The 17,394-nt window shown below is 35.0% G+C and overlaps 2 protein-coding genes across 4 annotated transcripts; both read right to left on the minus strand.

The window, feature by feature from the left end:
- Window positions 1–961: 961 nt before the first annotated feature.
- LOC120190734 (E3 ubiquitin-protein ligase UPL5-like) lies at window positions 962–9,913 on the minus strand. The gene is made up of 3 exons (XM_039193773.1): window positions 7,906–9,913; window positions 1,778–2,367; window positions 962–1,283 (listed from the first exon to the last, which is right to left on the minus strand). Exons 1-3 carry the CDS (start codon window positions 9,707–9,709, stop codon window positions 1,020–1,022), a joined length of 2,658 nt encoding a protein of 885 aa, XP_039049704.1. The 5' UTR covers window positions 9,710–9,913; the 3' UTR covers window positions 962–1,019.
- Window positions 9,914–12,306: 2,393 nt separating this feature from the next.
- LOC120190632 (F-box protein CPR1-like) lies at window positions 12,307–14,328 on the minus strand. Of its 3 annotated transcripts, XR_005522625.1 has the most exons (4): window positions 13,047–14,328; window positions 12,818–12,921; window positions 12,697–12,726; window positions 12,307–12,663 (listed from the first exon to the last, which is right to left on the minus strand). XR_005522625.1 is itself a non-coding variant. In XM_039193675.1 (2 exons), exons 1-2 carry the CDS (start codon window positions 14,231–14,233, stop codon window positions 12,882–12,884), a joined length of 1,227 nt encoding a protein of 408 aa, XP_039049606.1. In that variant the 5' UTR covers window positions 14,234–14,328; the 3' UTR covers window positions 12,742–12,881. The 3 variants fall into 3 exon arrangements, 1 of the variants encoding a protein (XP_039049606.1); XR_005522626.1 differs by lacking the exon at window positions 12,697–12,726 and having other exon boundaries at window positions 12,310–12,536; XM_039193675.1 differs by lacking the exons at window positions 12,307–12,663; window positions 12,697–12,726 and having other exon boundaries at window positions 12,742–12,921.
- Between the last annotated feature and the right edge of the window lie 3,066 nt (window positions 14,329–17,394).

Consider the following 17,394-nt stretch of genomic DNA (forward strand, 5'->3'; position numbering starts at 1 on the left):
TAATTACAATAATGCCCCTCTATATATAATTTTTTTTTCAATTAAGTCAATGTTTTTATTGAATAAAAATATTTTTTTTATTATTTCGTGTCGTGTCTTATCGGTTTCTAATTGATATATTGAATAAAAATAGTTATTAGTATATTTTTTGATAACTAATTAACATACTCCAATTGTAATGTATCGAAATATTACTCTATCTTTTAATAACTTATTAACATATTTTGATTGCGATGATTTTAAATTATGATGTTTATTAACATAATTTTTATAATTTATTGAAATGAATAAACAATCAATAAAATGAAAATTTAATATTTTTTTAATTTTTTTATAATATATTACTATATGTAAATTGTAAAACAAACTAAAATAAAGCAAAAAAATAAGAAAGACAATTTTGTCATTTTACATTACTGAAATCAAATTGCAAATCAAACAGAATATAAAATTGGATTCCAATGAGACAGATTCTAATTCCTTCACAGATTCCAATTACCTCATAAACATTCAAACGAATCAAATCATTTACTTTCATGTGATGTTTGCACTCACTGTCAAACAGAAGCAAAAATTATTAACGTGAAATTTAGGGTGAAATGCTTTGTTGAATGTCTTTGGTTTTCTGCAAGTGATTTCAAACAGAAACAAAAGGAAGCCATGACCACCCCATTCCAGCGTATGCCGATAACATTCATATTTAGAAAATAAGTAAGCTACAGAACATTTAAAGGATTTCTGTGAGTCTAGATGCCATTGCACCACTGTGCAATTACATCAATTCGCCCTCTTCCGTCTTGCCCACACCCAAACACCCCCCCCCCTTTGCCTTATTTACATCATATAAATAGTTGATTAGGCAACAAAAAGGAAACAATGGCATCTCTCTAAGTGAAAAGGAAAAGAAAATTAACTACGTCTTCTCATATACTCTAATATATTAATCATATATCCTGTACAATTTTTTCTATGTGCAGTTAACACCCGCCCCCAAAATGCAAATTTAACTTAATGTTCTGTTACCAGGTACCAAAGCTGCACCCAACATGTTCCTGAGTAATAAAGTTAAGACGTTTTCGCATTTCACCCATGGAGGGATATGGTGGAAAACATATCCGGTAAAAGCAGGTATGAGAAGAAGGAAGATTCTCACAAGGCTCTGTCGACTTATATATACAAAGCCGTGAGGCTAAACCACGGAAACCTTCGACCGGAAGATACTTGACTGAGGTCCAGAAGAAAAGAAGTTCCTTCCTTTGCTCTGCTGACATTTCCTTAACAATCTGCCATTTTTTTTTAAACTTGAGCAAGTAAATTATTGGGAAAAAATAGTACAAACTTATAGGTTTCATCAAAGCAAGTAATACGAAAACTATAGCCTAAAAATAAATATCCGAGAAAACAAAGACAAATATAGCTATTGCAGATGTCACACTTTATCACTTTCCTTTTATCTATTGATATATTATTAATACCAAAAAGATCATCTTACAACAGTTTCATTACTGCCTTTAGCTCACAATTAGTGATATTAGCAACTCTTTCTGCGGCTGATACTACTAGTGCATTAATAGTCTATTACTATAAATCAAGAATCTAATAAAATATATGCAGATCCAGATTGTGATTTGCAACAAATCAAGACATCAAAAAGAGGCAGGACAGAAGTGAAGCCGTGTGACATGCAGCATGAACATTAATAATGTAGAATTTGATTTAAAGAAGCACAGATACATAGACAATGGTATTAGTAAAACGCATTCCTACAAGTCCATACCTCCCAGAACCAGGTTATTTGAGGATCACTTTCTCTGTAGCCATTGTACTCCGTATGTGCTTTCCAGTCTTCAACACAAATGGGACTTTCACTTCCATATAGCATCCAGTCAAGGTCCACAAGCTCTAAACTTTTGAAAAAGAACTTCTGAAGCCTTGAGTTAGAAAGAATATGGCTGAAACCCCGGGAAAAATAGTCTACCTGTTCAGAAATAGATGTTATAAAACGATCATGAATAAGAAGGTTAACATATTCCTGCCTATTACTGCTATTTACAGCAATGTTTTTTCCATCAGGGCATAGTTCCACAACTCTCCTCGATCCTAACTCCTCAACTTCTCTAACAAATGTCAGTCCTAAAGCATCTGAATCAACAAATTCAGCATCCATCTCCAAAATCTTCTTGCAGCTGCTATACAAGCACGGATCTGCCTCTTGTATATCTTCCAGAGAAATATCCATTCCAGCCAATTGTAAGAAAAATACACGATCAAAGACAATACCCACTTGCACTTTATGCATCAACGCTAGTGCAATCACACGACCAGCAAAACTGAAATACTCAAGGTGCAAAGGATCCACCCTAGATGCTGCATATAGAGAGAAACACATAAGGAAGCATGTACTTGAGCCAGTGTAATAGGAACACCATGTAACCTTTTTTTTTATAGGAATTGAAGGCCTCGTTAAAAACCTCATTCTTGATTAAAGGAGCTTGTAGAGAAGCTCCTTAATCAGTGGAAGGAGGAAAAGAGTGCCTAAAGATTTCATTAACCAAAAGAAATTACATAAGATACAACCAGATAAACACCCCCAACATGGCCAAAAAACCAAAAAAGAACCGAAGACAACCCTATACAACAGAACTAGCTCAGCCTAAACTAACTAAGCTACTAACACAGTATAAATTTTGGCTGAGCTATTAACCAATTTAGCAACAACAATGAAGACTTAACGGCTAAACATTTCCTGGAATACAACAGAAAACAGTACAACCAAATGCCTGAAACAATCAACCAATCCCCTCCTTAACTAACTTGTCTGCCTCCATATTACAAGACCTAGGAAAAAGCTCCAGCAAAGTTGGAGGGCCTGGATCTGTAGATACTATGAAAGAATCCATCATCTTGCCAGCCTTAATATCAACTGACTCATTCCAAAAAAGCCAAATTCTAACACAAAAGCCATGAGCTTCCACAGTATAAGAGTAAAAAAATCTAGCTTCGAAATCACTCTATCCGCCTTTCTACCACTTATTGCTCGTCTTGTCATCGGAGACCATCCGATCCTCCAACTTCATTCAATAATCAAATGCAAATCACCTGAAACTTCCAATTCTTCCACTGTTATAGTTTTCCGAAATCAAAAATACTTGTGAGCCTTCAAGTTCAGTCCATTCTTCCTCGCGATGCACCTTCTTCTGATTAATCTTGCTTCGACAGAGTCTAGTCTTCCTATGGGGAGCCGAATATTTCTCTTCAATTATTTGGAGAGAGCTATATTTATTGTTAATCCCCTCCTTAGCTCTCTGGTTTTGCCTGGAATTGAGCGAGAAAGAAACGCCCCTCAATTGTGTTGACAAGCCAAGACTCTGGTCCAAATCCTCACATACTATCCCTGATTTGGGTTTTCCAATCACCCGTTCAACCACAGCCCCATCCTGTTGGACTTCCTCTCCCTTGGATCTTATGATAGCACAATTATTTGTAAGGCCCATATTAATCACATCCTCCACCTCATTTGACTCTAAACGACCATCCAAGATGGGCAAATCTATTAAATTATCCTTCATCCCCTCATTAACATGTGCAGTCTTACCAAATTTCTTGTTGTCATCTTCTGCCTCTCTCAGCACGTGATCCAGCACTACCTCGTGTTCCACCGCTTCCAGCACTTCCTCGTGTTCCACCGCTTCCAGCACTTCCTCGTGTTCCACCGCTTCCAGCACTTCCTCATGTTCCACCGCTTCCTCGATTTGCATTTGAACCTTCCCCTGACCAGCAACATTATTCCTCAGACCCATAATTATTTCCTCCCCTATGTTCCTTTCCTCCCATCCTCACCCGACAAGTTGCTACCTTCAGCTCTGATCCCCATACACAATAATTGACTGTCTTCTTCCTCAGAACACCTCTCGGAATTCTTCTCCTACGATGAGTCCACGCTTCTTCCTGCCGGAGAATCAGAATCAACTGCAACCGCACCATTTTTTTCTTCCCGCTTTCGACACAAAGAATCACTTCTAACTATGGGAACTTCCACTACTCTAATTCGAAATAAATCTCTACCTGCTTCCAAGTCTACCACTTCATCAATTAATTCCTTCCTAGTAGTTGCTATCAGAATAGTCATCTCCTCGCAGCCCAATTCTTGAAGTGTGTTTCCCCCAGTGCTAAGCATTCTCCCCATTGTTGTGCAATCCTCTTAAAGGTGCTATGATTCCAGCAATGAAGCGGCATTCCAACAATTTAATCCATGTAACTCTTTCCGAAGTTCTGTAAGATTCTGACCAAGGTTGAACTTCCTGGAAAACTTCATTTAAAATCGACCAGTTCTGCTCCTTCAAGGTTCTGTATAACTCTTCCTCAGCTATTTGCAATAAGAAATCTCTCCCTCCCAAGAACTTGGTCTTAATTTCTCCTAGACCACCAACTTGTAATCTTTCATCCACCTGACTCGAAGAGCATACCGTCGCCATCGTTCCTACGAGGCATTTCTGGAGCTTTCAAACAACTTCCTCATCTACATCCCCCTGAATTAACCTAGTCCTCCTTCTTGCAAGTTCCTTCGGACTTTCTCCACTAACGCTTGTTCCTTGTTCTACCCTGGTTGTAGCACTGGAAGTTGAAGGATATTTCAATTTCCAGATTTGATTCTTGGCTCCATACCGAGCTTCTTTGACTAATAACCGATATCCAAATAACCAGAATCCATTTAATCTTTGGACTGCTCTAACTGAGTCACCTCTGTTGGAAAATCTAACAAAGTCAAAGCGCTTTCCTGTTCTATCATTTTTCCTTGCTATATAAGAACTAATCACATCATCATGCCTCCCGAATATATGTATCAACCCACTCCAATGATATGTAGGCGGTATGTTTTGCACAAACAAAGTTACTATCTCACCTTCCTTCCCTGAGCTTTGAGCCATCCGTCCTAACTTTTGTCCCTCAAAAGAGCAATCCGGAAATGCTCTCAATAAATTAACAGCAGAAAACAGTAAATTGAAATAACACCAGTTGAGCCCAAACGGACAGATTTAGAGCAATTGTCGGATAATCTGTAGCACCCCCGGTAATGTCAAAGAACCTAGTAACGTCGAAACAACCTGGTCGACGCAGAACGACGGCTGAACAGCAGTAGACGGCAGAACAGCAACAGTTTCTGGAAATTACGAAACAGTAAAAATCGAAATCCCGGAGAACAGCAACGGTTCTCAACTCAAGGAGAGGTGGGTTTTGGTCGCCAAATGACGCAGAGCTTGGTGGTGAGGCTTTGTCGAAACGGACGGCGGTTGGCGGCGAAAATCGGCAGTGAAGAAAGTATAGATCTACACCTATTGGAAGACTTCATCGCAAATCTAAGCCCATATTTGGAATCTCCATAAGCAAACGAGCTTCCCTGAGAAAAATGGCGTCGAACGGAGATCGGAGTGCGACGGCGAACAGTGATGGTGGACGAAGAACGGTGGAAAGTGGATAGTTGACGACTGATGGCAGTGGTCAAGGTTGTGGAAGGGTTGAGCGTTCAGTCATGCCCACGTGACTTTTTTTAAAAAACTGGAATCTAGAGAGAAGAGGGACATTCTCTCACTAAAAGCCCTATCTACTAAGATTATCAAACACCATGTAACTTGTGAAGTATTTTTAGGTTTTCAATTTTTCATAAAATATGCTTTTAATTTTTGGCTAATTCAATCATTTTATTAATTAAAAGTTGTTAAAAAAGAGCGATCTCCAACACTAAATATGTTCCAGCAAGAACATATAAACAGGAAAGACCATTCAACATCAAGGCCCACAAAAACACAAAAAAGGACCCCTTACATGAACAAAACACCAGCAAGCAGTACAATGCTTCTTTCTATCAACCTCGTATTTGCAAGTGCATCAAGCATCCCATTCACTTCTCAGCAGATTTTACCTGGTTATCCCTCGCCAAACATTAACAGAAATACACCTTGAAATCAATAGCCTTTGTTGATTTATCAATAAGCTGCACCTCCTAACCGCAACCACGGAGTCAGCATATGATTGTTCACCATTTTGACATTCAAAACAAAAAAAAGGCTCATGATACACCCAACTAATGAAAGAATATCCTTTCCTTCTTCCAGTAGAGCTCATAAAACCAAAATTTTAAAATCCACTATGTTCAGCTCTGGCTTCTTTGCTATTAAGCTTTATGCAAGATCCTTCGAAACTACCATTCAATAGCAATTCTCTCAACAAACAATTGTCATCTAGTAAGCACTAAACAATATAAAAACTCATATGACCATCATCCTTTCACCACAATGAATCCGTTACAATTAAAACTTTCAATACAATAAAACAACCTAAACAATCAACCCACCCCAATAACAATAAAGATGCACCTACATAGCATAAATTCCTTGTTATGGGCCATATTCTAAATTAAACCCAACAACAACAATCTCAGCCACACAACACTCAAATACAAGAAGCTCAATCCCACAAACACTAACACTTCTTCCACTAAACATTATCACCAATCTACTCAAACTGAGGATTATCACTCAAACTTACCCAATCAATTCATAATTTTCGTTTGATGATCAATATTAGCATGTTAATAATCGTTTCATCATTGCAATTAGCGGATCACCCTAACAGCTTCCTCAATTTCCACGTTTCCCTTGCATCTTCCCAATTATTCTCTTCAAATATCTAAGGTCACCTTCTGACTCATTTACTCCTTTACTCTTTTTTTTTTTGCCAGAGCTGCTCCCTGTCTCTCATTCAATTTCCTCATCTTCCCCGCTAGAATAATCCAACAAAGAGGCAAACATGTTTCATCATGTGAGGTTAGCCGAAAACCACATAAATCTCATTAAGAATCCAATATTATCTTTTCTCTCAATTTTAGTGGTCTTACAATTCTTGTTTACCATCGGATTCGAAGCCTTTCTTTTCTTCATTTTGGACTCCCTCTCTCTCATCGGCCTTTTTTACTGTTCCCGTTCTTTCCTCATTCACCTTTTACCTCTCAACTCAAAACTCAAAATACTAACTAGTAATTGGCGTTGTTTCACAGTATATAATGACATATACCCTTTGGGTGGGATTAGAAGGTGTAAAAGGTGAGGTGCTATATCCAATGTGCCACACAGATATAACCACATGTGCTAAATATTTGGGGTAAAATAGCAGAGATAGACCAATATTAGAGGAACAGCACAACAAAAAACTTACAACGGTGAAGTGAAATAAAAAGCCTCATTTTGTTTACATAGAATATCATCCTTTGGGTTGGAAATGAAACAACTAGTTCTAAAGCAGACCAAAACCAATGAAAACTAGAGATCTAGAACCCTTGAATGGCTCATCAAAGGAATTTTATAATTGAGGACCAGAGCAGAAGAACCAGCTCTAATTGAGAAGAAATAAAGACCACAAATAAATCATGGGTCTCACTTGCCAAAAGAGTCAAGGAAGAAAATTGAAGGGGGGGTGGGGGGTAGGTGAACACTTCAGGCATGCTTTGAACTCTTTAACACTTAAGAGGACAATGAGAATATCTCTTCATGTCATCAAGGATATTGACAAAGTACACTATAAATCTATTAACTAAAAAAAATAGTATTCACTTGTTTTCACATTCTGTTGAGCAAAATCCCAATGCACTACTTCTTTCTTTCAAGCATGTTATTTGACAATTGACATGAGCCAGTTCTTTTGCTTTTAATTTGACATAGCCTGCTGCACATAACATGATATAACCAGTACAAGTTGTGAAGGCGGTCCTCAAGAATTCTACCTTTTTACTACCTCAATCCATGTTTACAAACAAGAGGACACCGAACACAGAAAAATGACAAGATAAAAGAGAGCAGCAAAAAGTCTTCACTAACAGAAAGTAAGTTCAGAATTTTAGAGGAAGCTTACCAGGATTAGGAAAAAATCTTCTACGATCATTTGTGCAAGGCACGAAAAGGGCATTCTCTGGATTGAATATATCCTGGCATACCAAGAAAAACCACTCCCTCAGTACACCAGGGCCAGTGGCTTCTTCATTTTTGAATTCCATGAATAGACCAGCATGAAGTGATTCAGGGTCCACACGAGCAATGTATTCAAATGATTCTGCCAATAAGTGAGACCTGTCAATCAGCATCTCATGCAATTCCTCATAATCTTCTTTTACCTCAGGAAACATCATCATGGCCAAATGCCTCCTGGATTCAAAATCAGTGACATCCTTGTGCTCAAGTAGCCATTGATGATCATCATTTTGCCTGGTGAATCTAATTATTAAGGCACACAATGAGGACCTCCTATTCCTCAAAACCATCCAAAACTGTTCTTCAGCACCCTGATAAAGTTTGGAGATGCCATTCAGTTCCTTCAAAATGGAAAGATACTGAGACCACCCTAAATGAAAGAATTCATCTTCACCGCTTCCTGTTGCTGCAAAGCTTTCCTCCACTCTGATAAGGCATTTTTCCATTTTATACAACAAATCATTAAATATAGCATGAAGAAACTCCATCTCCCGAGGATGGTAGTAATCCTTCTTTTTCCAATCAGCTGATACTGGAACTCGGGAACACAAATGCTCAAAAATGGACCTCAAAGGGTTCAAGAATGCTGTGAAATCCCGGACATCACTTGATAATGGTCCCCCACTCGTGGTAGAATCTAAACTAGAATCCAACTCTGCAGTTAAATGACCAGCCAACTCGCTAATAAAGGGGAAAATATCCTTCATGGTAATCAATCCTTCAACCTTCGGCAGCATTAAAGCAAGAGAACCGCTAAAACTTTCGAGCAGCATGCCCAGTGTACTCCGGCAAGAAGTATACAAACTATCCTCATTAACAACATTCCGAAGTAAACTGCAAAACTCTAATACTATTGGTATACAGTAAGAATGCAGCTCTTTTGATAAGGCACTCCTACATGAAGTTAAGAAATGTCTTATTGAACTATCAGCACACTGCTTATTACCGGTAACAGGAGACATATAAAGCATTACCAAAGCGGCATGAGCCGAAGATGCCATAAAAATCTGCAAGTGAGCATGAACGGCTTCGTTGTTGTCCTTTGGAGTAATTGTGAAGAATTTGTTCAAGCAATCTTTGATGCTTTTGGATGGGGAATGTACCATTTCTCCTCGGCAAAGGCGGCAAATAAGAGAAACCATGTCGTCCATGACCTGCCAGGTTTGTGGGTGGTCAGTGGATCGCATACGACCTACGAGTTGGAGACTGGCATCATTCTGGATGTCGCAGTCCGCTAGGGATTGCTCCAGCTGTAGCTGTTTCCCGCGATAAATTAACCGTTGTTCCATGACCGGGACTCCCGTCATTACATAAATCCGTTCGTGGAGGGATTTGACCGTGTCCTCCGGATTGGCCGTAACCACCATGGTGTTGCCCTGGGAGAACATCCGGATGAAGAATTGGAGGCGGGTTGATGAACAACTGGCGGACGATGAAGGGCGGGAATCGACGTGAGAGGCGGGGAAGGAGAAAACCGGCGCCTTGGACGAGGGATCAACGGTCGTTACTGGGTGGTGGACATGATGGCGGGGATCGTCTTTTCGCATTCTGACGGGAACTAAGGGAGTCTCGTCGTCTTGCTCGTCGCCGATAGCAAGGGCATAATCGTCAAACTTGCGCTTGGAGGAAAGGCGATGATCGTAGCCGTTGGGGAATTGATCAACCGCGGGGGACGGGAAGAGAGACATTGGAGGGTAGCAATCCCAGCCTGTGACGGCGGGGGTGAGAGAAGTAGAGGGTCAAGAAGCCGCCACAAACATAAAAACAAAAGCTTGAATTTGGAAAACCCCTTCAAAGGAAAATAGATGGAAAACCCTAAGAAATTGTGGGCAAAGATCCAATTTGTCGACTCGCGCGAGCCATTCCAGACACTTACATTCCAGCCGTCATCACCTAAGCAGCGCAACAATGACTATAAATGTTACGCAATTTGAATTAAAGGCAGAGGTCTTTACCGTAACTGGTCTTAAACGACGTAGCACGAAAATGTCATATAATTAAAATTAAAGTAATATATATCTCAATCGATTAAAGTTTATTATATATTTTTATATTATATTTAAAAATTTCTTTAATTTATATATTATAGAAATAAATATTTAAAAATCACCAAAAGAGACAAAAAAACACAAATAATAAGAGTAATAAAAAATAGAGTATTTTAGTACTCAAAGTAAAAATGAGATTGAATAAATGAAGTGATATAAATGAGATGGGAAATTCTTTATTTATAGTTGAACTGTCCTACATCTAATGATTTGGATTAAATTGCATTGATGATTTGATTAAGTCTCATCTAACAAATTTCTTGTATTATCTAAAATATTCAAATTCAAATCAATACTATCTATACATTATCCTTTAATTTAAAAAATTTTCATTTTAAATTAAGAAATTAAATAGAATATGATTTATGATTCAAGGGTCGGGTAATATCTGGTGATCCGGATTAACTTAATATTACAAAAAAAAACTTTTTTCTACAAATATTTATACATAAATCTTGAATTCAAACTCGCAGTTTGTGACAAAATTTTTAAATTAAAATGTATTTTTTTTAAAATAAGCTTATTTGTATTGAGTAAATTATATAATACATTAATCATATATCTAATTCATATAAAAAATTGTACATACATTAAACATATATTCAGAGACGGAGTCAGAACTAAATATTGACAGGAGCAAAAATATTAGAATATTTAAGAAAAATGTAAAGACTTATTAAGTATTTAAACTCAAAATTCAAAAATTCAGCACAAATCAAACGATCTTAGTGATTAAGGGATTGCTATTGTCCTTGAGGTTTCAAGTCTAATTTGTCTAATATTTAAACTTACAATGACCTAAATTGTTATTAGACCAAAAATTTAAGAACACGTTATTATCTTTCTTTAATTTGTTCCTTACTTGATTAAATATGTAATAAATTCTTATGTTTTTTAATTTAAATATTTATTTTTACATAAATCAATATACTATTAAACCAAAATTATACTAAATATACAAATTTTAACCGAAATCGATCCGCTTTGGTCTCACTAGCTCCGCCCCCGCATATACTTCTTTGATGATGATTTGAACTTTCTAATGTAATATTAAAAATATAAAATTTTAAAAGTAAATTTATTATTTTATATTTGAAGTTACATATTTAGATATATATATTTAAAGTTTACAAAGATTAAAATGTCATTTTTCTAGTGAAAAGACTGAAATAATTTTTATATAAAATAAACAATTTTTTAAAAGTTTGAGATGATTATAAGGTAAAATGTAATATTTATTCAGAATTTTTTTAATCTATTGACAACGCACACGCACCTTGCGGATGTAGTTGTTCGAACTTACGACCTTTAAGAAGAACAAACATTCTCCTTTATCACAGAATTCCCTTGATTGGTTCATATAATTTATAGCGAATGTTAACATGTTTAAATTATAATTATAATTTATATTGTATAATAATAACTTTAAAATATATTAGAATTCTTTTTTTAAAGAATATATATTAAAATTCTGTCACGCCAGTTTTCGTGTGTGAAAAATATTTTTAAAATTTAACATATAATTAATATGTAATTTTTAAAAATGATTATTTTCGGACAAAATCAAATTATTATTTTTGGTACAAATTGTAGCAAAAACGAAAAACTAAATTTAAGTTTGGCATTGTACTTATATCGAAAGCAATGTTTTTTAGTTATTTTATTTAAAATTTATAAAAATATGAAAAAGTAGTATTAATTAAACTATAAAACATGAGTATTTTAATGTTTTTTTAACTGAATGTGATAATTTTTGTACCACCATCTAACTGAGAAATTTAAACTAGTAGAGATTCAGATATAATCAAGATTTTAAAACCCTTTTAAATATACAAAAAGAAAATTTACTAGATTATTAAATAAAATGTCATTTTTATTAAATTTTAAATTTTATAAAAATACATTATGGTTTATGAAATTTAAAATTACAATTTATATTTATATTAAGTTGCGTAGATTTTAATTTAAACAAATTTAAGTTACTCTAATTGATATTTTCGCTAATATAAAATTAAGTCTTTATCCTTATAAAAATAAACATATTCACATTCAACATCGAAATATTTTTCATTCAATTGGAAATTTTATAGTGAGAACATATTCGTAACTTACTAATAGTTTTATAAACTAAAGGGTTGTGTTGAAACAAATATAAAGAGTGAAATACAAGGTTATAGCTACAAACTCCATGGCCACAGTAATTCACCAAGAATCAAGAGGTTCATGTCAAAGACCGGTTCTACTTCAAGCTATAATCTCTTTCTCAACCCTTGTGAAATGGTACTCTTCCAACCCTTGCTTCGGCGTAAACACCGCAGAAAAAAACACCTTACCTCAAGAATTTCGACACTCCATTTATATGAAATAAATCTGCCACAACAATCCAATCCAAAAGCTTCCTCTTTGTAAATCATGTTCTTCGATGTTTCTTCTCACAAGGTCGATATATGGACACACAATCTGGCCCCTGTAAAAGAAAGTAAAAGAATGCAGTGCTTCAAAACATACTACGATTCTTCAAATGAAAGAATTATCTTCAACCAAGAAGCAATTCATATGTCAGCTTGATATGACCCTCTCAAGCCAATCCTTCAGGGGGGGATCCGCTGCGCCGGAAAGACAAAGAAAGACAAAGGGAACATGCAAGCTTCTATGCCCTACGAAACATGCTTGTGAATAAGTCGATTTCCAAGCCAAAAAGAACAAAGAAACCAGAACCAGTGAGCATTTTAAAAAATAAACCGGTACCTCTATAAGTTATTTAGCATTCCACGGGCGAGGTCCATATCATGTACATTTTCATCACTTCTGACTATAAAACCAATTTGAATCCTTGTGAAAGGAAATCATCCCTGGAAAAGTAAAAAGAAGCAATATTAAGCATAAAGCATGTTACTTAAAAATGGCTTACAAGTTTCCAAGTAACAATTTTGTCTTAAGATTCAAACAAGTTTTTGTGTATGGTTTTACTTTTTAACTCTTCTTTCTATTTCCTTTCCTCAGACTCAGTTCCTCTTGTTGGTTTCGCTTCTGATATTCCGTTCTTTTCTGATCTTCTACCGGAATCAAGCTTCCTACATAAACTTCTGCACCGAATTTACCTAGACTACCACCAATTTTCACACTACGCATCTTCTTCTTTTGTAAATCATACCAAACAAACTTTTGATTGTTAACCTCTAGCAGAACCTTATCACGGTACTTGCTATATGCTAATGGCTTTGAAAACGTTAAAGGGTTAACAGCTCTAGTTTTTTGAAGAGAAAGCAACCTGGTCCAAGATTCTTTCATTCCATATTCCTTCATCACCCAGACATCAACTTTGACTTGGTCATAATTACAAACAGCACATAGGCATCCCTCCAGCACACCCACATCCAAGAGATATCCCTTATCAGCACATTCAGGCTGAGGCACTTCAGTGAAGTCCTCGGTTCCAAGGTCGAAACCAATAATCTTATTTCTGGTAATTCCCAACTCCATTCTTGGAGGCATCACCCAGTGTAAAACCCCAGCAGCAAGCACGCCATAGCCTCGCCTATGCAAAAGATGGTAAAAAAATTGAAACATAAATCGAAGATAAAACGGAAGCTTGGTTATTTTTCTCCAAGAATCAGTCTTCAAGCTATAAACCTTAACCTCGTAATCAAACGTGTGCCCTTCATCATCTTCATCGGCAGTTTTGTTAAACTGTGTCATTCTCACCAATTTGTGATCGTTAGTTCTAATATCCTGTCCGAACCCAAAAAAAACATACCCGGGTCTACAAGATTCACGTTGGGGAGGATCAATCTCTGACACAGGCAGACTACGGAACTGTCTCGTTGAAGGGTTGTACAAGGCAACATTTTTATCGGACATATGGATTGCAAGCAGTCCGTTACAAGAACCAAAGGCTTCCGTACAAGCTCCGATACTCAAAGGACAGTCGAGTGGGACGGCGACATCTAAGGTGTCAAATTCAACGGAATAGAGATGCAAACCTTTGAGGATGATGTTGAGATTTGATCCGGTTTGGACGGAACGATTCAAGTGGGCTTCGATGAAATCAGGGTCGTCGATCAAAGAGCAACACGATTTAGACAAGGACTTGAAACGTAATAGAGTCTTCACCGGGAGGCGATAGAAAACGTCGGTGATTATATCCATCGGAAGTTTAGACATTTTTTAGTTTGTTTGAGGGGAAATGAGGGAATCGTTACTTTTGAGGAGGAAGTGTGAGAGTGCGTGAAAGCGTGTCTATCAGTGAGAGCATAGGGTTACCTACTTTAAAGGTTAAAGGCTAAACGTGTCGCACTGGAAATATCCATTAAACCATCGGAAGTTTAGACATTTTTTAGTTTGTTTGAGGGGAAATGAGGGAATCGTTACTTTTGAGGAGGAAGTGTGAGAGTGCGTGAAAGCGTGTCTATCAGTGAGAGCATAGGGTTACCTACTTTAAAGGTTAAAGGCTAAAACGTGTCGCACTGGAAATATCCATTAAAATAAGGATTAACGTACAGAGGAAATTGTTAACTGATGCAAATTACAGGGTGATGAGGAAGAATTAAAGATGAGGCGCGGCGGTTGGGCTGCTCTGCTCACAGGATCTGAAAATCCCTAATGATATTATACTTTATTTAAACCCTGGTACTAGAAGAAACGCCAATAACATGAACCATCCTCCCACTTCCCCGTGCTGATAATCAGACCTTCAATTTTAAACCATCATCTGTCGGGATCGCATTTGCCGAATATTTAGGGTTAGAGACTCAATACCAGATCTTAACCAAATGGGTTGGTCCAATACGATTTTAAACCATCATATGTTGAATTTAAGCACACGACGGATAAATTTTTTTAAAGGTGTATTTTACGCACTAAAATATATAATTAGTAAGTGATTTCAAATTAATAAATAAATATTATTATTTAATACTAAACTTTATAATTTTATAAATGATATTAAAAATCAATAGATGTATCTTTTTATTTTTAAATACTAATTAAGAACCAGTAATATCAATAAGCATATTATAATTGATATATATATATATATATATATATTATATATATATATATATATATATATATATCATGGTGGAGTAATTTTAACCCCGCAAGGGATTAAGAAACTGCTATATCTCTGTTTTTGTTTATATTTACTAAGAGTATATTTGTTTGGCTGTAATTGGTTTTCTGGAAATTGAATTCTGGAAAATGAATTACTGGAATTTGAATTTTAGAAAATGAATTACATTTCTGGATAACATTTTCCGTAAAATGTTTTACGTAAAATGAATTACATTTTTCTGTAAAACATCTGGAAAACGTTTTACGATATTTGGAAATATTTTTTAAACATTTTCCCACTATTTGATGAGTTTTTAAAAATTATTATTACAAATTAAATAACTAAATAATATTATTTATCATAAAACTTAATATTATTATTTTAAAATATTAAAATAATTTATTTATTATTAAATATATTTTATAATTTATTAATAAAAATATTAATATGGTATATTTTATTGAAATAAAAATATTAAATTATATTAATTATTTATTAAAGTAATAGTGTTATATATTTTAAAAATATTAATTAGTATATTTTAAGTATCTTTATTAAAATATTATTAGATTATTATATTATATTAAATATATAAATAATATTATTCATTATTAATAATTTAATAATATTATTTCTATGAAATAATAAATAATATAAATATTAAATAATTTATATATATATTAAAATAAAATATATTATCTTATATTATAATATATTGATATTTTATTATAATATTAAAAATATAATATTATTATTAAAATATATAAATATTTTTAAATATTTAATAATTAATATTTTGATTAAAATGATAATAAAATATTTTATTAATATTAAATTCATAAAATAAAATTATTTTGAGTATTTATTCTTTGAAGTGAAAAGTTCGAAAAATTAGACCGTAAGTCATTTTTCAGAAAACACAAAGGAAATTTTGTTGACCATAAAAATATTTTACGTTGACCAACCAGTTTTCCTCCAACCAAGCACTGGAAAACATTTTTCGGAAAACGAATTACGTGAAACAAACACGGGATTTAGGGAAAAACCATAATTGGTTTTCCCTCAAATAAACCGACCCTAAATATAAATTCAAAACAAAAGTTCCCATTGCTACTGTATAAAATAATTATCAAAGTTATATTATGTTGAAAACATTTTGATATTTCGATATAACAAATTAAGTTAAATGAATTTTAAGATTTTTCCAAATGATTTTCTAAGTATATTTGATATAACTATTCGAATATCAAAACATTACTCCAAATCTTTCAAAGATCATTTGTATCCTTACTCAAGTGTAAAATTAAGTTTTAATCTTAAAACAATCTCAAAATAATTTTACAAAGTATTTCGAACCATTTCAAAGCCAAAAATTTCAGATTGCTCAGGGAACCGATTCCCCCAAAGGGGGCCGATTCCCCCAAAGGGGGTACCAATTCCCCCTGAATGGTTTGGCTCAGAGAATTCCAGTATGCTCGGAGGGAACCGATTCCCCCCCAGGGGGTACCGATTCCCCCCTTGTATAACGGTCGAAATATTTGAATTTTACACTTAGGGAACCGATTCCCCATAGGGGGTACCGATTCCCCCCACGCTCCAAACTGTTTTATTAATTGTTTTCACACTAAAACGGCTATATTATTTTCTCTAATCATCCCCAACGTTCAGAAGTGATTCAAGGTGTATTTAAGCAAGCTTAGAAGCCATTGATCAATAACAAGAAACATCAAGCAATTAGAATAAAGAGAGAATCAAAGAGAAAGCATCAAACCTCAAGTTTGAGCATTTCAAGCCTATTTTTCATTCAATATTCATTTTGCTTTCAAGAACACTTATTATGCTCAATTGTATTTATTCTTGAGTGTTCTTTCTTTGTTCTAGAATTGTGCAAACATATTTGGGGTATATTCTTGAGGGAGTTGTAAGGTTATCTCTTTGGCCTCAAAAGAAAGAACAAATTAGTGAATTTGTTGGAAAATCCTTAGTGTGGATAGCTAAGGTAGTAGATATAGACTTTGGTTGATAAAGTCGAACCACTCTAAATCGTTGTGCAATTTCTTTCAAATTTTTGCAAAAGCTTCCACAAAATTTTTAAATTTCCAATTCACCCCCTCTTGGCCGATTCAGTCAATCGATTAACTCAACAATTGGCATCAGAGCCTAACTCATTTGAAGGTTTAATCGCCTCTTGAGTCGATCCGGGAATAGTTAAATCGATAAGATGGCGTCTACTTCGGTTCATTTCTCAATGGAAGAATCCAGACCTATTGAC

This window comes from Hibiscus syriacus, unplaced genomic scaffold (assembly GCF_006381635.1).
Source record: "Hibiscus syriacus cultivar Baekdansim isolate YM2019G1 unplaced genomic scaffold, ASM638163v2 tig00116962_pilon, whole genome shotgun sequence".
NCBI lineage: Eukaryota > Viridiplantae > Streptophyta > Magnoliopsida > Malvales > Malvaceae > Hibiscus > Hibiscus syriacus.